Below are 17,531 nucleotides of genomic sequence, written 5' to 3' on the forward strand. Positions count from 1 at the left end.
TTTGTCTTTCAAATGACTAAGTTCTGTAAATCAAGTCTTCAAACTGCCCGAGAAGTTCATGGTAGCAGTGTTAACTTCACTAAGATGACTGTGCCCTAAATTGTGCTTCCTCAATTTATGATCTGTAGTTTATGACAAGAGCCTTCAGATAAATTAATGGCAAAAACAGAAACTGTGAGGATAATAAGACTGATTTGCACTGATTAATGCATTGTAATTACTGGCAACATTAGAATGGAAGGACACAGAATGTTTTATTGAAAAATAATAAAGTGTCAATCTGTGTGTAAGTCAGTGATTACTTTAGAGCAAGAGCATATTATTGACAATAAGGGCATTAATAAATTTTCAGAGCCTTTAATTAATACTGCAAAGTGTATTATAATTAAACCCAATAGATAAGAATATAAGATAATTCTAATAAAGTCACTAGATTCGTAATTTGCAGTGCTGTAAGAAGTCATAAAAACATTGCTTTCCATTTATAAAGACATCATTTGTTATAATTCATTTTAGATGACCACATAGGTTTACATTTTGAAAATCTTTTTTTTTTAATTTTTTTATTTTTTTTATTTTTTTACTTATGATAGAGAGTGAGAGAGAGAGGCAGAGACATAGGCAGAGGGAGAAGCAGGCTCCATGCACCGGGAGCCCGACGTGGGATTCGATCCCGGGTCTCCAGGATCGTGCCCTGGGCCAAAGGCAGGCGCCAAACCGCTGCGCCACCCAGGGATCCCTACATTTTGAAAATATTGACTATTGCTACAGATTTAGCTTTATTCCTACAAATAAGCCTAGTAAAATCAGTAGAGGAAATTTAGGAAGTTCAGGTAAATTAGATTTTCTATGAGTAAATAAACTGTAATGCTGCATAAACTAGAAAATTAATGCTGCCAATTTTTTCTGTACTTTTTGTTTCCTTGAAGTACAGTTGACATGTTATATTAGTTTCAGGTGTACAACATAGTGATTTGACAAGTGTGTATGCTATCCTATGATCACAAGCATAATTGCCATCTGTTACCATACAATGCTATTACAAACCATTGATTCTGTTCCCTATGCTATGCTTATTATTTCTGTGACTTATTTATTCTGTAACTGGAAGCCTGTACCTTCCACTCTCCTTTACCTATTTTGCCCATCCATCCACCCACCCACACCCCTGTCCTTGGGCAACTACCAGTTCTCAGTATTTATGAGTCTCTTTCTGTTCTTTGTTCATTTGTTTTGTTTTTTAGATTCCCCAGAAAGTGAAATGATACAGTACTTGTCATTCTCTGACTTATTTCACTTAGCATAATACCCTCTAGGTCCATCCATGTTATCCCAGTGTCAAGTTCTCATTTTTTTTTTATGGCTGAGTAATATTCCATGTTCTTTTTTATGGCTGAGTTCCTTCTTATGGTTGAGTAATTGTGTGTGTGTGTGTGCGTATGTGTACATCTTCTTTATCCATCCATTGGTAGACACTTAGGCTGCTTGCATATCTTGGCTATTATAAAGCTGCACTAACTGTAAGGGTGAGCACGTATATCAATACTACTAAATTTTCACCATTGGAGGACCAAGGAAAAAGACATATTATAAAAATAGCCCAGTATCTACTGATTCACATTGTCAGGCAAGAGTACACATACCAGTAAAAAGACTGGACTAAGTAGTTTGCTGAGGGGAAAAAGTCAACAAGTTGTATATTGTAGGAAACGGATTGGTTTATGGTGGTTTTGTTAAAGACTAAAGCTTGTACTCTGTATAGGGCAGAATTAGTCCATGAGTCTCTAGATAGTTGGTTAAAACAAGTGAAATTTTTTTTATTAGTCAGGAAAAAGGTTTTAGATTGTTTAGATTGGTGTGGGTCTGTGCCTGGGTCACTCAAAGGTCATACAAGTACCATTTTTCATTGGCTAAAAACATGTTTTCAATTAGGTTGGTGTGGGTCTACTCTGAGGTCATTCAGAGGTCTTAGTTATTTATCAGCTTCAGCTGGTGGTGCTCAAATGTCATGGTTGTTTGTGAGCCTAAGCTGGTTAAAAGCATTCATACTGAAACAGCACAACCAGTTTGAGATCTTTAGCGAGGTTCTGCTCTGATTGATGATAGCATTTCCTTTTTCATTGTATTGAATTACTGTGGTATTTGTATTCCATTGGATAAGTTTATAAGAGTGGTATAGCAGTTTATTTTAGAATTTCATTTTTATTTTCTAGAAGTAATGAACTTGCATCTGATGAAGATTTTAGATATTAAATCTAAAATGTATAAAACTAGACATTTGTCAAAAATTATAGAAAGTACTTGAGCAAAAATGCTTCAAGTTCTCTGTTTTGAGATAAATATTGACTTAGTCTTATAATTCCCTTGGGTTTGCCTTTTGCAATACTTTGTGAATCTTGGACATGGGAGTGGATATGTAGAGGTTTATTTTGTTTTTGTTGTTTAAAGTTTTGGAGGCAAGAGCAGTATCAACAATACTGTTGGATAAAACAAAATCAAACAGAGAATCAGGCGGTGGTCAGAAGATCCCCTTATTCAAACCTCAGTAAAATACATAAACAGTAAAATCATTTGTTTGTTTCAAGTAAAGCCCTTCGTTTCTGGTTTAAGCCAAAGCTGTAGAACTGAGGGCCATTTGGTATATGCCCTAGATTGCAAAAGAAAAAGAGACAGCAAAGCTTTAGATACTCAGAAGAAATATTGTTTAAACTTTATTCCAAGGACTCAATTTCATTAAAAAACTCAACCCCCAAAAATAAATGACCTTATCTCTCAGGGTTCATGGCATTTATAATTCTGCAGTCAGTTAGATCCAAAGCATATGACCTCACATCCCTATTTTACTCTTTGATAGTGATGAACAAAATAGCCTTAAAAATCATAGTCAGCTGAAATTCAGTAAAGGCATCTGTCAGTACCATGATATTAGATTTGGGCCAGTATTTAAAAATGGGTAATTAGGAATCTGGCTCTTTTTGCTGTGATCCCGGCCAAAATCTCCCCATTGCAGGTGGTCTGTGGGAACTTGGTTCATGAAGGCTTTGATGTGGTTCTATTTATGTCTCTGTGTTAGACAATAACCCTGAAGCCATGGCTGCTGTGACTCTTCCAGACCAGCATCCAAAAACAAAGCACAGACCTCGTTTCTAAGAGACCTACAGTTCTGTATGAGCGCAGTGCCCAGAGCCCTCGTTGTGGATGGCCTTGCTGTTTGTTTCTGGTATCAGCCTGGCTGTTGAGACTACAGCCTAAGTGGGCTGCATCTGTTTCCCTGAAGCCAGAAGGCCAATGTTCAGTAGAGGGGTGGGCTAATACACACACTCACTACCATCAGATACAGTGTCACTGGTCCTATCAGTCACTGCAGAGCTTCATCAGCAAGGCAATGGGAGAGGTTCCTGTTGATAGATCTTAGCAATAAAAGTATTCCTTCATTTATATTTGCTGTGTTGTAAAGATCTCGCAGATAAAATTGCTTCATTGTATACTTAAAACCATTTTGGGGTATAGAAGAGATTTGTATTTTTTATTTTCATTTTCAGGTGAAGGAAGAAATCAGAAGGGTTAAGTGATTTGTCTAAGATCACCAGGCTAATAATTATTAGAAGGTCCAAGAACTATCCTCAGTTTTTCCATCTCTCTGTCAGCTTCTATTTGATATTCAGTCATCTGCTGTATGAATTAATAGAAAAGTGGCTGTGTAACAATAGCATTTAAGACTGTTTACCAATACATCTGACACAGCAGCATTCAGACTTCTGGTTGGCTCCTGCTATTGCATCACTGGTTCTACTATACTGATGGTCAGCCATGTAGCTTGTCAGTGTCACAGACTTAACAACTGACAATTAGAATCCTTGTATGCTTGCCCTGTCTGTAGGGGTTGGAGGAAGATGCAGGTAGGGGCGTATTTTCAGGTGGTTTGCGTTAGGTTTTTAGGGTCTGGATAGCATAAATTTTTTTTTTAATTTTTATTTACTTATGATAGAGAGAGAGAGAGAGGCAGAGACACAGGCAGAGGGAGAAGCAGGCTCCATGCACCGGGAGCCTGACGTGGGATTCGATCCCGGGTCTCCAGGATCGCGCCCTGGGCCAAATGCAGGCGCCAAACCGCTGCGCCACCCAGGGATCCCGGGATAGCATAAAATTTTTAATTGGATCACGTGGTGACAATGACTTTCTTGTTCAATTAGAAAACATACCATGCCAATGATTTTCAAAAACTATGGTGAATTGTAGAGACCTATTAAGAAATATTATGGGGTGCCTAGGTGGCTCAGGCGGTTAAATTCCAACTCTTGATATCAGCTCCAGTCTTTTTTTTTTAATTTTTATTTATTTATGATAGGCACACAGTGAGAGAGAGAGAGAGGCAGAGACACAGGCAGAGGGAGAAGCAGGCTCCATGCACCGGGAGCCTGACGTGGGATTCGATCCCGGGTCTCCAGGATCGCGCCCTGGGCCAAAGGCAGGCGCCAAACCACTGCGCCACCCAGGGATCCCCTCAGCTCCAGTCTTGATATCAGGGTCATGAGTTCAAGCTGTGCATTGGGCTCTGCACTGGGCTTGGAGCCTACTTAAAAAGAAAGGAAAAAAAAAATCACAAGGGCTTCTCTCAAATTCATGTACACATAAAATAACCAGCAACTTAGGGTAGCTGTTCATTAATGCTAAGGGGAGGACCAAAAAAAAAAAGGCTTACAATTTAGCAGGAGGGATCACAGTGAATTGAAGTGATCTTAGAAGACTTGGATTTTTGTAGTGGAAGTAAAATTCACATGCCATAGGTGATACAGTGGTGGGCATTCTAGATGATGGTTTGAAGATAACAGAAAAAATTGGCCAAAACATGGAAATGAATAAAGCATGCTGGAAATGTAATTAAATTAAATTAAATCCATTCCTCTAAACATGGGAGTTTATAATAGGGTGACAGATTGATGTTAAAAATTGGGAAGATTATGGGTGGCTCTAAATGCCAGTAGGAATAGTTGATTCTGTAGCTTTGAGGAAAGAAGTAGTTGAGTATTTTGAGATGATGCTGATATGTAAGAAGTAGCATTTTCCCTGGTGGCTGTGCCAAGATGGAATGAAGAAGCCAGGGGGAAACAGACTATCCCAAGAGCAACAAGTTAGCAAATGGGGCAGACATCCAGATGTGAAGTGACCAGTTGAAAAGCCTGCTGTCTGCTGCCTGTGAGGAGCAGGCTGGAAGGACCTAACCATGCACCCAGGGCTGGCTGCAGGAGTCCCTGTGCAGACACTGCACCAGCTTTAGTACACTTGCTCTTGGCTACAGCTTCCTTCCTCACACAGTTACAAATGGTTGCTATGGCTCAAAGGGAAGTTTTATTCATCTCTCTTTTACCTAGTCCATCAGGAGTAGCCTGAGAGATGATGGGGAACTTGGCAAACACTTCCCGTATGAATTAATTTCTTCCTATTTGGTGCCATCTTGTGTCACATTGACTCATCTTGAATCGAATTATATCACATTGAATTGAAAGGACCTGCATGCCTAATCCTTTGGCCCCTGGGCTCTGTGTCCTCTCTTCTAAGCCGTGTCTATCAGGCAGCTCTCTCAGTGCTGGGGGATGTGTGGGTTGTTGCTGGCCGTGCAGCAGTGGACACCACACCTGTCCTAATAATTGATCCATATGTGTTTTACAAGCAGTGCTTCCTTTTGGGAAATGATAGTATCACCGACAGAAGGAGGCATTGTTTGGGAGAGGTGAGTGCATTAGGGTCCCCAAGACCACCTGTTTGGAAGATTTGCTAGGATTACAGGAATCAGTAAGTATTACGGCTGTGATTTATTACAATGAAAGGCCACACAGCAAAATCAGCAAAGGGAAAGGCATATGGGGCAAAGTCTGGAGACAACCAGGTGCAACCTTCTAAAAGTCCTTTCCTAACAGAGCCACATGGGTTGTGACAACACATGTGAAAGATTGTCTCCTAGTCTCATTAAAGGCTCAGTGCCCAGTGTTTTTACTGGGGGGCTGGTTGCATAAACACCTCCTGCCTGGCACACACTCAAGTCCCAGACCTGCTAGAGGAAAGCAGGTGTGCAGCATAAACCACATTGTTTGTACCAACACATTAGATGTAGTGAGCCACTCTGAGCTGTTTGGGGGAATTGGGGAACTCTCTTGAAATCCAAGTTTCTACATACCAGCCAAGGGCCAACTTTGCGAGCTGGCCTTGTAAGGAGAGTGATCTCCAGCCGGCTGCGTCAACCCCCTTGTTCTTGGAATGATTGCTATCACTTCAGTTGCTGAGAAAGGGGGACTGGTGGAGAAATTTTTCAAAATCCAGGAAGGTCTGATGTTAAGTCATGTTTCTGGAAGTGAGATTTGAGTATGGGACAAAAGAAAAGGATTCAAGGAGGAGTCAGAGCATAGAGGGCTGAGAGCCATCCTGGTTTGTTTTGTGCAGGAGATGAGAGAAGCAGATGGAGAACATGAATGTGCTTTAGGAACTGAAGAGAATGGAGAGGCTGAAAATGGAGAAAGTGCTCCATAGTATATAAAATACTACAGACTGGTAGAAATTCTGGGGACTGCAGAAAAGTGCCATCGAGAATTCTTTTAATAATGTGTAAATTTTTTTTTTTCTTACAGTGATCTATACACATTAAGGCAAGACTTTTTCAGCCAGGACCTTAATAGCTTCCCTGCCCATTACATCTTTCTGTTTTCTTTTGATCACTTTACACAATCCTCTCTTCAAATGTTTTTTGTCATTGCCCTGCTTTAGTTTATTTGGGCTTATAGATGTCACAGGCAGATAGAAATGGATAAGCTTTGGGAGGACTAACCAAAGTTCTTTGAGCATTACTGCCTACTTCTCTCTGGTAATTATAAGGACAGCAGCCGCCAAAAAACATCTCTTCTGTTCTTGATGGATAAGTAATTCTGTTTATTCATTTAAGAGGATTGTGTTTGCTATTCCATTAATCTCATTGCTGCTTGCCAGTGAAAAATAAAAATTGAAAGCTGATTATTTTGAGTCCCAAGGGGATGGTGAAAGTGTTTGAATTTCCTACAACACCCTTGGACTCTACCCAGACCCTGATTTCTAGGTCCTAACTCTGATATTTAATTTCTGTCTTTGTGGGTTCTTAGATGTTCATATCATGCAGAACCTGTGAGGTGGATGCCCATCATCACAAAGAACCATGTGACCCAACAGTGGCTTTCCTTTTACTTATAATAAAACTCTATCTGAACCACATTTATTGGGGAAAAGAAACAACTTTTTGTGGCTGACTTGAGTAGTTAGTGGCACAGCAAATACTGGTGCCTCCTCTCACATTACAGATGATTCAGGAGTGAGAAGTTCTGGGATGGTGGAGGGTGGAGGACACAAGTGCTAACTGTGGCATTTGCAGTGCTAGTCACCTTGAGTGGTGGGCCACTTCTGGCCTTACTTCTTTGGACTTCAGGAGGGCGAGTGTGTGCTGTGATTAAAGTGGTTTTAAATTCTCTATCTCTTGTCCTAACATCCCAGGGCTTCCAGCAAAAATTCTCCTTCCACAGTAAAGAGATTGTGGCTATCAGCTGTTCCTGGTGCAAGCAGGCGGTAAGTTTGGGGATGAAATAAAACAAAGTGGGCTCATGTTTTATCAAAGTAGACTTACATCATTACTTGAGTTGCTGTCTATAAGTGGAAGGTTCTAATTTATGTATTATTTCTCTCACCTAGGATCCTTGAAGGAAGAAAGATAGATTAAAACTATAGAACTATAGCCTATATGACCTGGGAGAAACTAGAGAGGTCAATCAACCCCTTCATTTATATACACTGAAACCTAAGATCAGAGACTGGGAAATCCTCCCCTGGTTCTCACCCTGGGTCTACAGTCGAGGACTTCTCATCCCTAGAACGTATTTCTTCCACCACACTAGATTGTTGATAACTCCTCTATGGTTGGAATTTGCAACATTAGATAATCTCTCTAACACTGGAATCCAGCCATCTTGGTTCTTCTGTTTTTTGATGTGGGTGACTTTTATGGGGTTGCGTTGGGGTCAGGGGCAGTCTTGTACTCTCTTTAGGCTTGGATCTGGTTACAGCTGTGCAAATGCTCATTGAAATGTAACTCTTTTTTACATTTGGGCATATATATTCATTAGGATCCAATGGTAGTTTCCCTCTTTTATCTATCCTTTATCCATTGTTTATCTCCTCTGTTCCAACCAGATGGTTCATTTTCTTGTTTGCTTATGCACCTGTTCTTTTTTTTTTTTTTTTAAATAGACGATGCTAACTCATGGGTTGGCAGACTGTGGCCCATAGGCCAAATCTGACATGGCCTGTTCTTATAAATAACATTTTATTGGAACACAGCCATACCCATCCATTTACATATTGTCTTGGCTACTTTCATGTTACAACAGCAGAGTTGAGTAATTGCAACAGGGACAGTATGGCCCCTTAAAGCTAAACTATTTACTAGCTGCGCCTTTTGTAGAAAAGCTTGTGGACCTCTGCTCTAATCTCTCAGTTCACCTACTTTGTTGAATGACTGTATGACTGTGGCATAGAGTCCACTCATTGCATAGACAACCTGAAAAGAAAGGACTGTGGTGTTCAAGGTAAGTTAAGGTTTTGCAGGAAGACTCAGCCCTCTACATACATCAGATTTAACTAGCCAAATGAGCGCACAGGTCAGGAGCAGATGCATTTAGTTGAAACACATAAAATTGATATTTTTTGTGGGGCAAAAGCTTTTGAATTTGAGGAATTTTATGACATTTGACCTATATCTCTCTAGCATAATTTCCCTAGTTCCCTACATATCAAGAGAACCTACTGTCACTAGGTAGGGATGCACTAGTCTGGAAAGTTCAATGATTACTGTATCCTCATCCTGCCACATTTTCTAGGCATTTGCATCTCCTTTCAATTAATTTTTACACAAATAATCTTTGTGCTTCTGTTCAAGAACATGCTCATAAATGTAAGGTCATCCTAGTCCTTGAATGAAACTATGCCATCAAGGCAGCATCTCCACCTGGAGAGAAAGAAACTGATTCAGGTTCCAGGTGTCTCTAACAGCATCTATGCTGTGAGTTTCCCTGATCTGTTGAGACTCCACATGTGGGATAACATCATTGATAGTTTGAGCTCCTATGGACTACATTGGCTCCACTCCTGTAGCAACCAGGCTGTGGTAAGAGGGTTTCTTCAGCATCCATTGATTCTGGGAACTCAGTCTTACTTTCTGTGAAGCACATGTTCTTTTGTCACTAATTCATAGTCCAATTGAATCATGTTGTAGGTGATTTTGCAAGAAGATGAGTTAGTGACAAACAGTTAAATGACAAAAAGTTAAGACAAAGCATTTTAAGACAAATTGCATTGGGGATATATTTTAACCCTATTGGTAATCTCTTCAAGAATATCTGATGTCAAACAAGTGCTGTCTGTAGGCACTTTCTGCAGCAGGGGGGAAAAAAAAACTGGGTCCAAAAGCTAGGTTTTTTGGTTTAGGCTCTGACTCCACCTTGTAAAAATTATGCATTTTTGGACTTTATCTGGATAGCTCTTTGTCTGGGTTGGAGAGTACTCAGGTATAAATTGAGAGTTGAAAGACTGTCTCAGAGATCTTGACTATTTTTTTTAAAGATTTATTTATTTATGATAGACATAGAGAGAGAGGCAGAGACACAGGAGGAGGGAGAAGCAGGCTCCATGCCGGGAGCCCGACACGGGACTCGATCCTGGGACTCCAGGATCGCGCCCTGGGCCAAAGGCAGGTGCTCAACCACTGAGCCACCCAGGGATCCCAATCTTGACTATTTTAGAAATGCAATGGGCATGCAGTTAGGGGTTTATTTGAATTGCTAAAAGAAAATCAGTTTTGAAGAAGATATTTAGATAATGTTTCTCCAGTATATCACTCTTTGCAGATCACAAATAACTGGTGGTAGGAGAAATTACTAACTTCTTTTGCATTCATACTTAATTAGTAATTTGCTACAGGATCATGTGAAGATAGGCAGAAATGAAGACAAATTCTCTGTCTGACATAATTGGGATGGCCATATTTGCCAGGTTTCCTGAGACAGTCCTGATTTATGTTTGTTGTTCCAACATAATTGTTATCAGTGCTCCCTTTCATTTTTAAAATTGTTCCTGTTAAGATGACACATTATGCTTCCATTAAGTATAATGCAGTAGAAACTGATGTAAAAGTTTTTAAAAATCATGGATTAAATCTTTAAGGCCCCAATTATTGCATAATGTGGATTTTGTTTCTTAGGAAAAAATTGTTACCACACATCATTATCACTTTACACTCAGAAAATGATGGTCACTCAGTCCATTGGTTCAGAGTTAAGCCACTAATCCTGAGGTATTGTTATGATCACCAGTCTCCATTTACTTTCTTCCTTTCAAAAACAGGAAGCCTTTTAGCCTTATCAAGTGTGGTAGGGTCATTGTATTTTTTAGCAGTCCCAGACAAACCCAGCAGAGGCAATTTCTTTCTTACCTCTTAGATTAAGAACTCTCTAGAAGAGACGTCTTGCTTCTTTCCCGGGCTTCCTAAACTAGAAGGACTACCTGTGCTGGATTTACATCAAAGATCAGGAAAAAGAGAGGCCAGTGGGAGGACCTGCCTCTCTGCTTGCCTTCATTGCCTCCTCAGCATTATCCCACATCAAGTCCATAACAAGCGCGAGTCAAGTGCAACATCCAGGGTTGGGATCAATAGAACTCTCCGAGACCTCATTATATAAATATCCTAATAAAAGCTTGTAAAGTTTTAGCTGGCCTTGACCTACAAAATTGATTTCTTTATCAGTTTGTGAAGGGGAATGAGTTGTAAATCTGGTCTCTAAGTTCCCGGGCTGTTTGGGGAGTGATAACCAACGTGTGTCTTCAGGGTCTGCGAGTTTGGGTGAGTGCACGTGGGTGCATGTACTATTCCTTCTTGCTGCAGCAGGGGCCTTTGCCTAGGATTGTTTATTGGCCTGTTTTTCTCCTCAGTTTCACAATAAGGTGACCTGCTTCATGCTGCATCACATTGAGGAACCCTGCTCCCTGGGGGCTCATGCTGCTGTTATCGTCCCGCCCACCTGGATCATTAAGGTCAAGAAGCCTCAGGTAACTTCTGGGACCCTGGTGCTGCTGGGCCAGTGCAGAGAAAAAGGAACTGCTGCTTCTTGCTTTTCTTGCCCTCTTTTTTTGGGTTCCTAAAATCTCTGCTCACTCACCCCCCAGCCCCACACTCAGCTTCCTCAGTTCATCCCCTTAGCCCATCACATGACTGCAGTTGGGCTCTCTCATGGAACCAGCCTCCCTTTCCTGAAGAAATCAAAGTTCCACAGCAGGAATGTTTCCTTCCCATTCATGTGCTAATGAGACTCTCTTTGGGTGTCCTCCTGAGTTCATTAAATACTAGTGGCGGGTGCAGCTAATTCTGACACAACTCTCTTCTCTTCCAGCCTGGGCATCCCCAGGGAGTGAATGTGAGGGCAAACTGTGCAGGCTTCATTGTTTGGTTGAGATTACCACCACTTCCAACCTGAACGGCAGACTGTGGGTCATGACCTTCCTAAATACACAAGGCCTGCTCAGAGAGCAACACTCTTTTCTTAAGGCAAAGTAGAATTTATCCTCTTAATACCTAATCTCATTCTGTATTCAATTCTTGTTGTACATTCTGTCCTAGAGCGTCTCTGTGATATTCCAGGAAACCTTAGTGGTTTCTCAACAGGGTCACAGTCTTTGATAGCAAAATTTCTACCTTTGTCCTATACATCTTAGCCTGTGAGCTGCAAGTTACAAGATGGCATACTTGTAATGCTATGGGGGAAAGAGGATACTTCTCCTGGGGACACAGCTGCCCACAGGATGTCCTTATTGAATGTAATACCTTTAAAAGATATGGCGGTCCTACTTCATATGGTCTTCAGAATCATCCTGCAGGTTATTCTCACTGACTTTGTTTTATTTTAAAAAGTGGTGGATCAGGGAGACTGTTTTGCTTTGTGTGTTTTTACAAAAAGTTCAGCTTCTGCTGATGAGTAACATACAGTAATAATCTTTCCTAGTTACAATCCAACAAAAGCCCTTGGGAAATCCCTTCCAGAGGCAAGTGCAATATCTATGTATTAAAAAATGGGGAATTTAGACTTTTCATTTAATATTTTAGAGCCAAATGCTAAGAGCTGTTAATAAATGAGTGGCCCAAGGTGACAGCAAGTGTAATACTGCATTTGAAATTCAAGTACCAATTTCCAACCTACTGTTAATTTAAAATCTCTAACCTTTTTACTTCTTTGATTCCCCAACTCCTAAAACTCAGTGATCTGAGTTATATATCAAATACTCAGTTAAATCAACATGCTTACACTGAAAACCTTCATGGCGTTGAGAAAGCTCCTGGGCATTGGGATATAATGTATGATCCTTGTTCTGAAGAACTATATGGTTTTCCTAAGGAAAGATCAGGGAGTGTCCTGAAGGAGGTGAGTTCTGTTCTACCCCTATAAAGATAGGTGGGATTTAGATCAATGGAGAAGAGAGGAAATAGCAGGCCTGGGGAATGGCATGAGCAAGGGTGCTGTGGCCAAAATCAGACTCAGGAGGCTATGAGACTAGTTTGTACTACATGGGTGGTGACGTATTTCTGTGATATGCTTTCAGAGGAATGGGGCAGCAGATTGTTTACTCTTAGTTCTAAGACTGATCAGTGAGTTCTGGAGCTATGCTTCTGATCCATCTGTCATAAAGTTGTCCATCAGCCTTTCACCATTTTATCCATTAAGGATTATTGCCTAAGTCTATTATGTTAGGGGTTTCCAAGAGGTGTTTTTTGGTTGTTTGTTTTTATAATTTTTACTCTTCTTTGTATAAGGGAACTAAAAAAAAAATAAAGCTAATTCATGAAAAATGCTTGAATATTTATCTTTATTTGTAAATTTTCAGAATAATAAGTTGGCAAGTTTGCAATGTTATTAGTTGGCTAAAGGTGGTGGTGGTGGTTTTTGGAGAGTATCATTATGAGTTATCAACTTACCTCATGTGATATTTAAAACATGTTTCAATCCATTGGCATCATTTTTTTTTTGTATTAATGTCTTTGACCAGTTGGACCCTTCTAGATGGCTCTTGTCTCCATTTTTCATGAGCCATGAGGTTTTTGATGCCTTCCTTAGTTTCAGGAATCATATCATGTTCCAGGATCATTTTAGGCATTTCCTGCCCATACCTAGAAGCAGCCATTTCTCTAAGGAATCTTGGTTACTTTTAATGGTGGATGGTATTTACAGTTCACAGTCTGTTCAAAGTCCAGATAGTTTTCATCACACACCTTCTTATTGTCCTTCTGTGATTCAGGAAAGTGTAATAATAAGGAAAACTAACACTTATGGAATGCTTTTATATGTATTAGGAAATATTTTAAGGACTTTACATTCAGTATCTCATTTTACCATCAAGTACCTATTCCCATCGGGTATCCTATTCCCACGTTGTAGCTGAGGAAAGTGAGGAATTAAAGTCAAATAAATTACCCAGAGCCATAAAATTATTAAATTGTTTAAGGTGACATTTGAACCCAGGGATTCTGATTTTGGAAACTATGCTCTTAATGGTATGTCATGCTGCCTCACTGTCTTACTATAGCAAGCCTTGCCGAGGCACATATCTTTAAAAATTTTGTAGTCCCTCCTCGTCTGGGCCCCCAAAAGAAAGAATTTAATCAATAACTTAATTCTATTTGTAAGCCAGTGTACGATGAGCGTGGGGGACAATACAGTGGTGGTTAAGAGCTCTAGCTTATGAGTTCACTGCCTAGATTCATAATCTTGCTCTGCTGCTTAGTAACTTGTATAATCTCAAAGAATTTTTTTTATTTTTTATTTTTAATCTCAAAGAATTTAAAGTCTCTGCCTTCTCATCTGCAAAGGGTAAATAATACTAGTACCTAATTATAGGGTTTTCACTAGGACTAGTGAGCTAAGAAATGAAAATGAAGCACATAGAACAGTACCTAGCTCATTGTAAAACTCAATAAATGTTAGCTCTTGTTATTTTCCCTGTGAGTACAGGATATCAAATGAAGTTCTACATCAAGAAGAAAACCTTGGGGGATCCCTGGGTGGTGCAGCGGTTTGGCGCCTGTCTTTGGCCCAGGGCACGATCCTGGAGACCCGGGATCGAGTCCCATGTCGGGCTCCCGGTGCATGGAGCCTGCTTCTCCCTCTGCCTGTCTCTCTGCCTCTCTCTCTCTCTGTGTGACTATCATAAAATAAAAATTAAAAAAAAAATCTTAAAAAAAAGAAGAAAACCTTGGGCAGTTGTACAGAGGTCAGGAAGGACAGAAGTTATGGTTTCCTGAGCCATCTGCATCTTAATGAGAGAAGATGAGAAGAGATGGATTCTCATGGGGAAAGAGGCAGAGTAGGGGTCACAGCCTGGTGTCTGGTGTGCTCTCAAATGCACCTTGAGATGCAACTGTAACTATTGTATTTTACACTGTAGTGAGATTGTGTGTTCATAGCATGATTATCCCATGGGAGAGAGTTAAGAACTATTCATTTACTGAATTGAAGAATTGAAGAAGACCGAGTAAGCATCCACAATCAGAAAGTGGAAGGAGGAAGAGAATCCTGCAGAACAGGGAGAGACCTTATAGCACAGTTTCATTATTAAAAATGGAAAGAAAATAGGGTAGTCATCAAGGTTAAATTCTGTAGGCATTAAAAAATAACAAGGATTGAAAAAAGTCTTTGTGTTTGGCTATAGATCATTGATGACCATCAAAGCTATAGTTTTTTTTTTTTTTTAAAGATTTTAATTATTTAATCATGATTGCTAAGAGAGAGAGAGAGAGAGAGAGAGAGAGAGAGAGAGAGAGAGGCAGAGGCACAGGCTGAGAGAGAAGCAGGCTTTATGCAGGGAGCATGACGTGGGACTCCAGGATCACGCCCTGGGCTGAAGGTGTTGCTAAACCCCTGAGCCACCAGGGCTGCCGTAAAGCTATAGTTTTTGGAGTGTGGGTGACAAGCTGTTAGTGATGGTGTTGGAAGCAGTGAGATTAGAGAGTTCATTGGAGACATTGAGAAATGCTAAAAAAAGAATTTGGAAATTAGAGAAGAGCAGACAAAATGTTTTTCCTACTTGTAGAATTTATGTATATTTTTTCTGTATATTTTTGTATTCGAGGATACTGCTTAAAAACAAGATGATATTCTTAACTGAGTGAGGTAGATGTTTAACTCCATTCACAGATGCCATTATAGGCAGTGGGATGTCCACAGATGAAACAGATGTTCACCTGATGTCCACAAAGAGTATCCTCCCTAGGTGAGAAAACTGATACAACAAACTAAACCACTGGGCAGAGAGTTTGTGGATTCTGGAAAAGGAATTCAGCCACCTGTAAATTCTTAATAAAAAGATTGGTCTTGGGGTACATGGGTGGCTCCGCGGTTGAACGTCTGTCTTTGGCTCAGGTCATGATCCCAGGACCCTGGGATCAAGTCTTGCATCGGGTTCCCCATGGCGAGCCTGCTTCTCCCTCTGCCTACATCTCTGCCTCTCTCTCTGTGTGTCTCTTATGAATAAGTAAATAAAATCTTTAAAAAAAAAAAAGAGTGATCTTCAGGTATCTGGAAGGTTTGCCTCTGTCATCAGTGTGCATCTTGTAGGACAGATACACACAGGGTGGTAAGAGAGAGGATGCCCCACAGGTTGGTTGAACCAGCCATGGTCTGTGGGAAGCCACCCCCCGCCATGGGGGGTGATAAAGATGGCTGAGATGTAGGAATGAGGTAGAAGCATGAAGTGGAAAGGATTGATTTTGGTCGCAGAGATGGTTGGAGGCCAAACAGAAAGTCCTGTTGGTACTCAGTCTTGAAGGATGTGAGGGGCCACACTGGGAAGAGGGATGAAGAAGGACAACATGAGTTTAGAGAAGATACTGAGAATAGCAGTTAAGGTGGATCACTAGATAAAGTCAGTTTTACTTTTGATGCTTATGTCTAAGAAAATGACCCAAGAGAGGAAGAAAGCCATTTGTGTGTATAACAGCCAGGAAAAGCAGGTTGTAATGAAGTGGAATCAAACTATATATTTTACGTATCTATTAAAGGATGGCTGGTTCTGAGTAGATCATCACTCTGTAACCAGCTGTGTGAAGCTTGGATGGTATGGAGAATGGGGCTGGTTTGGATGGTCTGCTGGGTTTCATCACCAAATCATTTGGAGAGAGCTAGAAAACAAAAGATGATGGAATTTAGAAGACAGTCAAGAATTAAAAGCAACCCAAATTTTAAGAATCAAGCACAAATCTGTTCCTATATTTAAAGGCAAAGTTATATTTAATGTTACAGATGTCACAGTTTCTCCTCTGGACTGAAAATGTTAGAGGATAATACTTTGGATAAACAAGTTAAAGATGTTAAAATATGAGCACTTGGAGCTGTTGGAGAAAGACCCATGATATGTGAATTTTTGTGGGGTTAAATTATAGGAGACTAGAGGTGTGTGTTTTTAATAAATGACGTCATTCTGCACATAATACTTTAAAACTTGGCTTTCCTAGTTTAAAAAAAATCTTGGAGAAAAATTTGTATTAATACATGTAAATTTAACTCCTTTTAAAACTGCTACATATATTCCATACTATAAATATATTACAGTTTATTTAGCCAATTTCCTATTGGTGGAGATTTATAGTCTTTTTTTTTTTTTTTTTTAGTCAAATCACTAGTTGGATTTATTACAAAAGTTGAAGTTGCAAAATTACATGTTAAAGTTGGTGTTAACTTTTTCATCTTCTAACTTCAAAATTTGGAATTGATATTCCTACCAACCTTGAAAAAAATAGTTACCACGATAAAAACTAGGCAGTTAGCAATCACAATATAGTAATATCTTGTTAAAAAGGTCACATGATGCATGACTTTTGGAATCCCAATAAAAACAAATGGAAAAAATCAACCAGCAGGAAACAAGATCAACCAGCAGGAAACAAGCATTTGAGGAAGAAAAAGTCCATTTTGCATGGAAAACTTCCTGCTCATGTATGTGTGTATGTGTGTATATATATATATGTGTGTGTATATATATATATATATATATACATATATATATATAGTTTCTAATGGTCTCCTTATAAAAAATTCTGCAGTCAACTCCTTAGCCCATATGGGTTTCTCCATGTCAATCTCTTATTCGTTATGATCAGATAATGTGAAAATGCTGGAGACCCAGAACATGTAATCGCTATGATCAGCCATCTCTTTCAGAATTGCTCAAGCCATTTCCTTTGTTCAATTCTAAAGGTTAAGCAATACTTGCTGTAATTTAACCAAATATCCCTGAGAAATAGCAAAGACTCTGTCCTTATCTTTTGGAATTAGTTTTCTTTATTTCTCTGCTTGCCTATGGAACAACTTTTGTCCTGGTGGTGCAGCTGGAGTGGGGCAGCAGGAGAATACCGTCTAATAGATGAAGTCCATGCCTCTCCTACTATCCATCAGAGTTTTGTCCCATATAGATGGGGGAAG

General features: G+C 39.8%; 1 protein-coding gene across 1 annotated transcript in view; it reads left to right on the plus strand.

The window, feature by feature from the left end:
* DGKI (diacylglycerol kinase iota) overlaps positions 1-17,531 on the plus strand; it is a 420,356-nt gene that overhangs the window by 197,145 nt on the left and 205,680 nt on the right. The window contains 2 exon segments of the mRNA XM_055335472.1: positions 7,513-7,584; positions 10,999-11,115. Of these exon segments, the coding sequence (XP_055191447.1) occupies positions 7,513-7,584; positions 10,999-11,115 (189 nt within the window).

Source organism: Nyctereutes procyonoides, unplaced genomic scaffold, assembly GCF_905146905.1.
Source record: "Nyctereutes procyonoides isolate TBG_1078 unplaced genomic scaffold, NYPRO_anot_genome, whole genome shotgun sequence".
NCBI lineage: Eukaryota > Metazoa > Chordata > Mammalia > Carnivora > Canidae > Nyctereutes > Nyctereutes procyonoides.